The sequence below is a fragment of the Nicotiana tabacum genome, chromosome 8 (genome assembly GCF_000715075.1).
Source record: "Nicotiana tabacum cultivar K326 chromosome 8, ASM71507v2, whole genome shotgun sequence".
NCBI classification, from domain to species: domain Eukaryota; kingdom Viridiplantae; phylum Streptophyta; class Magnoliopsida; order Solanales; family Solanaceae; genus Nicotiana; species Nicotiana tabacum.
In genome coordinates this window covers 26,813,185-26,825,016 of record NC_134087.1, presented here as the reverse complement: position 1 = coordinate 26,825,016, position 11,832 = coordinate 26,813,185, and the positions used below count along the sequence as shown (strand labels likewise).

General features: G+C 39.1%; 1 protein-coding gene across 9 annotated transcripts in view; it reads left to right on the top strand.

Moving 5' to 3' along the window:
* Positions 1-3,657: 3,657 nt before the first annotated feature.
* Positions 3,658-11,832, top strand: part of LOC107830447 (potassium transporter 6) — a 32,393-nt gene continuing 24,218 nt past the window's right edge. For all 9 annotated transcript variants that reach the window (XR_012693902.1, XR_012693903.1, XR_012693901.1 and 6 more), the window contains exon 1: positions 3,658-4,482. Coding sequence is in view for 6 of the 9 variants with exons in the window: in XM_075219129.1 (XP_075075230.1) it covers positions 4,185-4,482 (298 nt within the window). In the remaining 3 variants the exon portion in view is untranslated. The remainder of the gene's footprint in view (positions 4,483-11,832) is intronic.

Here is an 11,832-nt window from a genome sequence, read left to right as displayed (position 1 = left end):
TTAGCTACGGGCCTCCAAAACACAATCCGAACATGCCCCTAAGCCCGAAATCACCCAGCGGAGCTTACGAAACCATCAGAATTCCATTCCGAGTCCATCTTCATACTGTTCCGACTACGGTCAAATTTCCAAAACTTAAACTCTCATTTAGGGACTAAGTGTCCCAAAGCTCTCCGAAACTCAAAACCGAACATCCCGGCAAATCAAAATAGTAGAAATAAACATGGGGATAGCAGTTAATAGGGTATCAGGGCATAAATTCTTAAAACGACCGGTCGAGTCGTTACAACTGGGTTGTTGTTGTTGTTATTCCTAAAAAAATCGATTCACACAAATTTAAACAAATTGAGTTTTAGTTAATAGTTAACACTGCATCCGAATGTTGAATAAGTTATATGGCAATTATTTTTCTTTTGCTGCCTACCATGCTCTATTATCTTATAACAGTCACAAATCTTCAATAAAATTGCAACAGTCCAAACATATCTTCAACTTCATAAAACTCTAATTTATTTATTTATATTTTTTACCCTTAAAATGGATAACAATTAAATTTGTATGTGGTTCTAAGGATATGTGATTGATTCAACACAAGTAATCGAGAATGTTAGATAAACGAATTAAAGATGAGATAAATAATCAAACCAGTTGTGACTTTGAGTCCGGGCTCGGATTTTAGCTTAACAATAATTTTTCCCTCGACCCGACCCTCGATTCAAAGCTAAATACGTATGAAGAACTATGATTAATATAAGAACCTTTCAATAGCTAGGAAATAGAGAAATAATTTTGTATTGTCTTGATATGCGTGTTACAATATGTGTATTGAATAAGAAACCTCCCCTTTATATAGTAGAGAAGTTTTACCCCTATTACAATTCTAAAAAAGGTAAAAATTCTCCTTGTACACCAATCACCGATACTCTATCAGTATCGAGCGAGATCCTTGTTGTGGTATCCGGTCGGGTGCGGATATCACGGCCCTATGTTAGTCATGTGCAACCATTTGTAATGCTTTCCGAGGTCTTGGAACTCATTTCGGGTTCGGGGGATGTTGACTTATCAGGCTCGGCGGCGAGCACCCTGTCCCGGCCTCAAACCAAAAAGTTCTTAGATTCGGTCTCTATCTCATACATTTGTACTTTGTGTGACTCACCGAGAACTCGGGGTGTGTGCTGACCCCAAGTTTAACTATATATAGATAGCCACCTCGTGTCTCAAAGAGTAGGTTTACCGAAACAATAGGAAACAATAGATTTACCTTGGTTCCTTCCTTCGTACGTTACAACCGAGATGACAGAGAAGCCAAAACGTCCCATCAATCGCATTGTTCTGACTTTGGACACATGTCAACCATTGACTGGTCGCCTTCGAATATGAAACATTGCGTAATGATTATATTTTCTCCTATAAAAGCTTTGACCTTTTGTACTTCTTCCACTTTCCGATCTTAGCTTTTATCTTCGAATTCCCTAGCAGCTGCCAACTCTTTTAAATCTTTATATCTTTACCTTTGATATTCAAATCTTCATAATTGTTCTTAAGTTTCTACCCAGATCTCCATCCTACCTTCAAACCTTCATATCCTTTCCTTCAAACCTTCATATGTTTCTTTCAAATCCTCTTATTCTCACATCACGATGGCCATGACTTCCAAATTAGTTCCTCAGCAGGCTACCTCTTCATCTTCCTATCCATCCGTAGGTACCGAGGAGGTCGTTCCCGAAGTGGTTGTTCTCAAAACGGTTACTCCCGAGGTGGTTGCTCCTGAAGTGGCTGCCACCAAAGCGGCCTTAGAGCCCCATATGAAAAGCTTTATTCCTGGGGGTTGTTCGATCCTAGATGACTTCAAAGTCGAGAAGGCCTCGTCCAAACAAGACCGAGGTGAAGGGGCATCGAGATATATATTCTGTCACCAAAGATACCCTTCCCATTTTCCGAGAGGACTGTAACTGGGGAGGTAAGGACATTGTAGTCCCCGGGCCTGAGGACGATATCACCACTCATGTGGAGGGGTATTTAAGAGTCTACACTTATCCCTTCACACTTGGCCCGGTAGACCTAGTTGTTTTGGCCTTTTGCAAGAGATACGAGGCATGCCTTAGGCAAATCCACCCATCTATTTGGAGGATCATGATCCTCCTTCGTTATTTTGTGAATAAAATCGAGTCTCCTCGATTCACCCTCGACCACCTGCTCCGTCTATAGAGTCCCTGAATTTTCTGAGGGGGACTAATCAAGCTCCCATATTTTTGTTACTCACGAATTGACCCTTGCCGGAAAGCAGGCGGCAATCGAGGGGAAGAGCCATGAGGCCTCCTACTGGAGAGGCCGAGATGGAGATCGGGGTTGAGACCTCCCGAGAAGCCGCTTCATCTCTAAAGGAGGCGACCAGTGTAATAGACATCATGGAGATGCCCTCCACATCGAGTCCATGCTTGATGATGCCCGAGCAACAAAAAAGAAGTCAAGTGAAAGAGTTCATGGCTCAGACGACCCTCTTCACTCCTTTTTCAATGGAGTGGATTCATCCACTTTGGAAGACTTTTCCGGGTTGGGCGACCTGGAGGCACCGAAGAAGAATGTGTCTTCGAAAGCTGACGGGCTGAGTTCGAGCCCAAAATTGGTGAAGTAGATTCCTACCCCGAGTGTGGACCCCCGGTCGCAAGAGAACAGTTATTCTTACGATCACGAAGGATGCTCGAGTTTTGTCTGCTCTGGTGGGCATAACCAGCTACCTCCGATGCCTGGTGACTGAGGAGGACATGGAAAAGATGAATGAGTAGGCACATCATGTCTCTTCAATGAGGTGCATCAGGCGCTGAACCGGGTAAAACATCAATACTCCCTCTTGAATTCTACTTAGGTTTCGATATCTCTTACTATTTTCGTTGTTTTGCAGGCCTCAGTACTTCACCATGAGAGCTTCCTCTTGTACCGCTTCAAAATAGCCAGCTCGAGTTCGATATTAAGGAGCAAGCCCGGAAAAAGGACATTTTCAAGCTCTTCAAAGAGCAACAGGACGGGGCCCTCAAGGACCTTCAGGCTGAGCTGGACATAACTCAGAAGGAAGCTTCGACCTTGAGGTGGGTGTGAGCACCTAATTTTTTCCCTACATGAAAACAACTCTTAAAAATAGACCAAAAATAATTTTAATTGATTTTAGTAGTTTTTCTTTATTTAGTTGCATTTCATGCATTTTTAATATTTTCAATTCATAAAAAAATTCATAAAAATTGTCAAATTTAATTTCATGTCATCTTAGGTTCAGTTTACATGTAGAAATTAATTACATTGAGTTAATTGCATTATTAAGGAAAAAATCACAAAAAATAGTCATATTTACATATTTAGCTTTTAGTCTTTAGAAATTAGTATTTTTACTTAGTTTTGAGTTAATTAGTTGTTTTAATAAATAAAGAATATTAACTTCTATAAAGAATAGCTCAATTTAGGTTTTTAATTAATTAAAGAAAAGAAAAAGGGAAAATAAATAGAAGAAAATAGGAAAAAATGTTTGGTCTTGTTTTTTCAAAATTGGGCCAATCCTCAAATTGACCTCGATTAATTAACCCAAGTCCAATCCTTCAACCCAAGCCCATTTCCCTTTACCCTTATCTGATAAAAGAAGCTAAGACCTAAAAATCAAGCATCCGATTATATACACATCAGATCATAGACCCTTCCCTTAGAGAGCAAACGGCGCTTCGTTCTTCACCAAAAAGGGAGATAATAATCGGACTCCTTCTTCAAAAGAACAAGAACAGTAGCCATTTCTCCTTCCCTTTTCTGCTTTCGTCTTCTTCGCTAATCACCATGAAAGCTGACCAAAACCAGTCCTAAAAACTCCATCGCTGGCGAACTCGCTGAAAACGAGGGAGGAGCGATCGCCTAAAGTTGAAACTCACTGTTGTTGCTGTTGCAAAGTAGTTGGGCTCCATTTTCACGTTTTAAGCTCTATTTGGGTAAATTTTGTTGGTTTCGCCATTGTCAAGTGCTGATGTACCTTTGGATTTTTTCTTCGCTATTAAAAAGATTTTGGCTCACGAGGTTCAGAAGCAATGTTTGCTGATCTCGGACACTTCTCCCAGTTGTCAATAAAGATTGCTTTTACTTCCATAGTTTATCCATCACTTATTCTTGTGTATATGGGGAAAGCTGCTTATCTATCGTGACATCATGTAATGGAGAGTGACTATCAGATTTGCTTCTACGTTTCAATACCTGAAAAATTAAGATGGTCGGTTCTGGTGATTGTTGTACTGGCTGCAGTAGTGGGGAGCCAAGCCATTATTACTGGAACCTTTTCAATTATTAAACAATTCTCTACACTGGGATGCTTCTCGAGAGTCAAAATACTGCATACGTCATCAACAATACATGGTCAGATTTACATCCCAGAGATTAACTGGACCTTAATGCTACTATGTTTGGATGTTACTATTGGTTTCAGAGACACCAGAAGGATGGGAAACGCTGCAGGTATGGCTTTAATCATGTTCAAAAAGGATAGAAAAATTCTTTTTGGTTGAAATCATTTGGACTGGTTTTCATGTTTAATTTTGCTATGGATTCTCTATCTCTTGTGCATGCATATACTCGTTTGTTTAGAAATTCTGTTTTTCACTTGTTTATGAAGTGGTCTAATATATCCCTTATCCCTAAAAATTTCCCTTCGCATCAGGTTTAGCTATCATAATTGTCATGTTGGTCACCACTTGCTTGATGTCACTAGTAATTGTTTTGTGCTGGCACCAGAGTGTTCCCCTCACAATTTGCTTTGTGATCTTCTTTGGGACAATTGAGGCTTTATATTTCTCTGCTTCTTTGATTAAGTTTTTGGAAGGAGCATGGGTGCCTACTGCCATGGCTTTTATTTTCATGATAGTAATGTGCATTTGGCACTTGAAACACACATGAAAAATATCTTTTTCTGACTAGTGGCGATGAAATTCCAAAGTCAGAACCTTTGTCTATTCTAGTATTGCATTAAATTATGAATTATCTCATGTAAAACTTAATTTGTTAATAGAATAAACTCTACCCATTCTTTAAATCTGCAACAACTGTCTAACTCATCACATAGATATATAACCACAAATCATCGTGACTATGGGTACGATTCCCGTTACATAGTCTTAATACCTAATTCCCAAATTCAGGGGTGCATTTCATATGACCCGATTATAACAACTTCAAATAATAAAACCCTTTGAAATCAATTAAGGTGTGCCATGCCAAACAAAACCCCTTGGCCCTTATGAAATTAATTCAGTCCTTGTAAAAATTGAGGTGTGCCATCAATTAAACTTTCCATGGCCCTCATAAATGTTGTTGATTTAAACTCTCGTAGTTGTTTTAGGCGCGTTATTTAAATAATTCATCATAGCTACGGGTATGGTTCCCGTAACATAGTTGTGATTTTTAATTATAAAATCCGGGTGTACATTTCATGTGACCCAATTTTAATTCTCAACAATGTTAAATAGAACGTGTCGTGAACCGCAGGTGCATTTCATGTAGCATGGTTTAAGACGTGTTTTAAATAGCATTGAATCTGCCTAAAAGTGTTTTAAAATAATTAAAAGCGGTTATAAAGTTCAAAAATACACAATAGGTTTAAAACATGTAGTAAATCAGATAATAGGCCAATATTAATAGTTTAAGCAACCGTGCTAGAACCACGGAACCCGGGAATGCCTAACACCTTCTCCCGGGTTAACATAATTCCTTACTTAGAATTTCTGGTTCGCAGACTTTTAAAATAAAGTCAAAATTTTCTCAATTTGGGATTTAAAATAAACTGGTGACTTGGGACACCAAAATAACTATTCCAAGTGGCGACTCTGATAAAATTAAATAAAATAATCTCATCTCGAATAATGTCACTTTAATTGGAAAAACTCCCCTATATACCATCTCGGGGTATAAAAAGGAGGTGTGACAGCTCTGGCGACTCTGCTGGGGATCATAACCCAGAATCTCTAGTTCAGGGTTCAAGAATTCGAGCTTAGAATAACTGTTATAGTTGGCTTGTTTTTATCTGATTTTTACATGTTTGAGCCTAATGTGCTAAATGTCGCTTTTTACCGATTTGATATTGATTGAACTGCGTATAAATTGTTACGAACTCCTCTTCTCTCTAAGTCATCTAAATCATCTGGGAAGTGTGCACTTCGTATAACTTCTTTTCTATTAGAGTCATATCCCAATTTTAGAACGAGGTTCGGACAAGTTGCAAAGCCGGTAAAGCTTATGTATTCCTGGTACGCTGCCCCCCTCCCCCCAGCTCGAGCTGTCCCCTTGGGTAAGCCAGGTTTAGAACAATACACCCAGGTTTTTAAACCTAGAATAACATAACCCCATGTCGTATCCCCAGTAGGAACGTTTGTTTGCATCACGTGCATTTGACTTTGGGGACTCAACACAGGAGTTGGTCCGTCTAAGACAGGTGTACCCAAATTAAAAAGATCATCCTGATGTATCTTACATGCTACTTGCGCATCTGTTTGTTTCGGCTTGCATGTTGACCGGCTTTTAGAATAGGGAAAGAAAATCAAAAGAGAAAAAAAAAAGAAAATCAAAAAACAAGTGAGAGGTAGGTATTTAGAAAATTCTGAAACTTTGCCGAAATTCTGAAAAAAGAAAAATCATTTCAAAATGAGCCAAATTTCAAGTGCCATGTTTCCCTTGTTCCGTCAAAACTGACCGAACTACGCGGGTTTGATTCTCATCGGATGTGAGATACGTAGGCAAACCTCATCGGTTCCAGCCCCAATTTTTTTAAAAAAAATCCAAAAAATAATTTCCTTTAATTCCTTCCTTAGAAGCATTTCCTTAGAAAATTCAAAAAAAAATATTTTAAACTCAAAAAAATAGTTTCCTTCTTTCTGAAATCTTTCATATGAAAAAAGAAAAAATCAATCAAAATCCAAAATACGGGTTTCCTTTATTTTGAAGTATTTTTCTCAAAAAATTCAAAAACATGAATGAAAAAAAATTATTTCCTTATTTAAAAATCTTTATTTCAAAAAAAGAAAAAAAAATTGAAAATTTGAAGTCCAAAATTTTTTTGCTTTTCTTTAGAAGTACTTTTGTAAATAAATAAAAGCTCAAAAATTCAAAATATTTTCTTAAAAGTCCCTCTTTCGAAAATGAAGAGGCAACATCCAAAATCCAAAAATATTTTCTTTCTTCTTTAGAAATAGAGAAAACAAATGAAAATTCAAACAAAAATATTTTCTTTTTACTTTTAAAATTTCCAAAGTTCCAATCAAAAGAAAAGGAATTTTAGAAGTCTTTCTTTCAATAAACAAAAAATCAATCAAAATCAAAAATAAAAAAAATATTTCCTTTTTTCTTTTAAAGCATTTCTTTCAAAAATTCCAACCAAAAAAAGTTAGTTTATTTACTCCATTTTCGATCTTCCCGAACTACGCAAGATCTGATTCATGCGGCGTCATGATACGTAGGCAATCCCCATCGGATTCAATCATAGCTATAAAATTAGTTGAGTGATAAAATAAACTGAAAAAATTGAGTGAAAAAGAAAGAAAAGAGTGAAAAAAAAGAAAAAAAAAAGAGAGCGACAAGAAATAAAAGAGTGACAAACAAAAGAGAAAAAGAGAGTGCCAAAAATAAAAGAGCAACAAAAGCGAGATGGAAAAAATCAAGAGTGATTAAAGAAAGGCAGAAATGAAGAAAAGGGGTACATACTGAAAGGGTTAACTAAGGCCGGGATGAAACATGCAACCGTTCAAACACATGGTAGAAACATTTAACTGTTTAGGTGCATTGCATCCAAACGTGCGATTTCCTATCTGTTAAGCGTCTCAAAACTAACAAGGTTGTTGGGTGTGCAAACTGGCCAGGTTTTTGTGGTTGGTTTTGTTGGTAGTCTAGCCTCCCCTCCTTCGCAAGATCCAAAGGCACAGATGGCCTCCGCAAGCAATCTACCAATCATCCGTCCTGAAAATAGCCCGGCATCGGCTATTCTGCAGCTAGAATCAGCAGCTGCTGAAGAGAATAAGATGTTGTGTCTCCGCATATTGGAAATGTGGGATGCCTGGTCTAATGGTAGGGTACCGCCAAGTGCAATCTATGGGTTCCCTGAGTTAATCCCCAGGTCAAGTGAGGTTACCAACGCCCTTGTGCGCAACCTGCTCATCCCATGCGGGCACCCTCCAATGTCATTCAATGATCCTGGCATGCATTCTGTGGTTCGCCCTCAGGAGCCAGTTTCCTGGGCACCTCCAATATTGTTCTCTACAGCACCAGTCGGCACCAGAACACAACCAACTTTACCACGGCCGTATGTTGAGCCTCCAATGTTCACCTTTCAGGGTCCACAACTTCAATAAAAAATAACATATATGACCCCGTACTCTTTCATTCAACCTCCGCAATATGATCTCTCGAGGGAGCAAGAAAAGGTTGTTAAAAATCCCAAGCAAGAGGAGATGGCTCGGAAGATGAAGAGCCTAGAACAAAGCCTGAAAAACATGCAAGGTCTGAGTGGCCGAAAGAGTGTCTCATACTCTGACCTCTATGTGTTTTCCCATGTCCACTTGCCAGCTGGCTTCAAGATGCCAAAATTTGAAAAGTACGACGGTCATGGAGACCCAGTCGCTCACTTGAAACGATACTGTAACCAGTTGAGAGGCACTCGTGGGAAAGAGGAGCTGCTAATGGCCTATTTTGGGGAAAGCCTCACCGGAATCGCTTCTGAGTGGTATACGGATCAAGAAATTACCTATTGGCACGTGTGGGATGATATGGCCCGAGATTTTGTCCGCCAGTTCCAGTATAATGTGGAAATCACTCCCGAAAGAAACTCTTTGTCCAATTTGAAAAAGAAAATCACGGAAAGCTTCCACAAATATGCTGTCAAATGGCGTGAGCAAGCTGCCAAGGTAAAGCCTTCAATGGATGAAATTAAAATGGTCACGGTCTTTCTACAGGCCCAAGAGGCGGACTACTTCCAGAACATGATGTTAGCCATGGGAAAGCCGTTTGCTGAGGCCATCAAAATTGGGGAGATGGTAGAAAATGGGCTAAAAACGGGTCGAATATTGAGTCATGTTGCTTTTAAAGCCACATCACCAGATGTTCAAAATGGTTTAGAGAATTTGATAAATGGAAACGGGATAGAAGAAGGAGCCATGATGGTTTCAAGCTCGAGGGGGCCCGCAGGTCATTCAGCCAATCATATATGCCTCCTATGGTCCCACCACACTATTATCCCCTTCAAGGTGATGCTTATGTCATGGCATCGCCTCCCTATGCGGTGATGAGCGCACAATCTTACGCGCAGCCACAACATTATACACAAAACCGAGCTCCACCTCTTAGAAATGCCCATCCTTACCAAGCTCCATATAATCCTCAACCAAATGATCCCCAATACAATCCTCGCCCAAGAGAGCCTTTCAGAAAGAATCAGTTCACTCCTATTGGTGAATCGTATTCAAGCTTGTTCCAAAAGATAATCAGGCTAGATCTATTGCAGTCAGTGGCCCCGAACCGGCCAAACCCCGAGTCCCCCTCGCACCGAGATGATGCTAGATGTGAATACCATTCTGGAGTAGTGGGACACAATACGGAGGACTGTTGGACCCTCTAAAGGGCAGTTGAAGATTTGATTGATGCTGAAAGAATCATTTTTCGGGATGAAGAAGCTCCTGATGTGATGAACAATTTGTTGCCTGCCTAGAACATCGGGCCAATAGTCGGAATGATTTGTGAAGCTGAGGAATTTGATCCGGCACTGAAGGTCGTTGCAGCCATTGCCGAGACAGAAGAAAAGCCAAAAAATGGTCGCCAAACATGAAAGCTCGCCATCAGACGGGAGTCTTAGTAGCCAGTCTTGCTATTCTTTCTGCGTCTGGATTATCTCAGGGTGTGATCGGATGTTTTACCTTATTGTCTTACTTTGTGATGTAAACCCTTCTATCTTCAAAAAATTGAAAAAAAAAAAGAAAGAAAAAAATCAAAAATCAAAAATCAAATGAAATTAATATTTCATTGTCTAGGAATGTCTCTTTTCTTAATTTTGTCATTTTTCTCTTTTTAGTTCTGTTAAATGCAGATTTCAATAACATGACATGTTTGCGGACTTCATGCCCAGATCCTGAAAGTTGTCAGACCTCAAAATAATGAATCAAGGATTAGATCGCAATGAAGATAAAGTTTAAGAAAAATAAAACAAAGAGTTGGAACAACTGAAGGAAAATTGGTTCCCGGATTGGAAAGGTCCATACATTGCAACAAGAGTATTGCCAAAAGAGTGCGTTGTACTTGGAACATCGAAGGAAATATCCCTGAAATAATTGTCAATGCAAATGCAATCAAAAGATACTCTGATTGATCCTCCATGTAGTATTAATATTCTTCGATTAGGAACCATTTGAGCCGGTTACTCTTCTTTGATTACCCTCTTGGGAACCTGAAAGTGTCATTGAAAAAAAAAATAAAAAAAAATTGAATTGAGAAAATAAAAAAAAATGAAAAGAGAAGAAAAAGAAGAATACAAAAAAGGGGGGGAAGAAAATGTTAACAAGAAATGAAAAATGAAAAAAGAAAGAAAAGAAAGAGAAAACAAAACAAAACAGAAAATCCAAAACAAAGTTCCCTGAACTACGTTCAACTTGATTCCGAAAGGATACGTAGGCAGCCTCTCTTTGGGGTTCAATCACACTAAAATAAAAAACCCTCAAAAAGCGAAACTAGGGCAGATGTTATAATGGTTCGACGATGATCCCGCCCAAAAGGTTCTAAAGTTGTAATTCAATCCAAATCCTTTTATTTACCCAAATCCTGTTCAAGTCCTTCCGATCAATCGGTGAGAATGTTCAAGGACTGAAGAATACAGTTATTAGGATCCGATACAATCAAAATGAGAAAAATAAAATGAGAGAGTCTTATTGGTGAAAACTCACATGGGCACCGTGAGGCGACAGTAAGCAGAGAAATTGAAATGAGAGAGTCTTGTTAGTTAAAACTCGCAAAGAGAACTATAAGGCGATGGTGAGAAGAGAAATGAGTGAGGTCAACTTGTGAAGACCCGCAAAGGGCGTCCTTGATCGAAAAGAGGATCCTCGCAGCCATTGGCACCGACAGAGTCCTGGCAAGGTTTCTCGATTTTGAGGCAAAAGTTGTGATGAATTTCTGAGAGTCGGACGGTTTACACAGATCAGGCATCCAGTCCAAAAGGCATGTCATGTTCATTGAAGTCTGCATGTACCTCAGATAAGTCCTTCTTTCCTTTCCCCGAAAGGGACACTACTTGTTTTAAATTCATCATCATGTCCATTGTTTATTTTTCTTTGAATCCATTTCGGTCTAACTCTATTCCAGAACTGAGACAAAGAAGGGATGGCAAGACTGATTTATAGGTTCTCATTTGACACGAGCTAATGTACAAGAAGACACCCAGCCTTGGCAAGGGCATCAAGGAGACTTCGACCGGCCATGGTGGCTGATGTTTTGAAATTAAAAACTCTTGGAAGTTGAAAAGGTTGAGTCCCACGTGGCTAACCGTCTCGGGAAATATTTGAAAAAGCGAAGGTACCCCAAATGCTCTGAAATTGAAGTTGGAAGAAAGAAGCCAGAAAAGAAAGGCCTATAAAGGCGAAATAAAGTTGGAAAAGGTTAAGTCTCACGCAACTAGCCGTTGCAGTAAGTTTGAGAAGCCAAAAGTTCCCTTATGCTTCGAATGGTTAAAAACAAAGAAAAAAAAGAAAAAAAGAAGAAGAGAAACAACAAGTCAAAAGTGAAAGGCCTATAAAGTTAGAATAAAGTCGAAAAGGTTGAGTTCCACCGACCAACCATCAT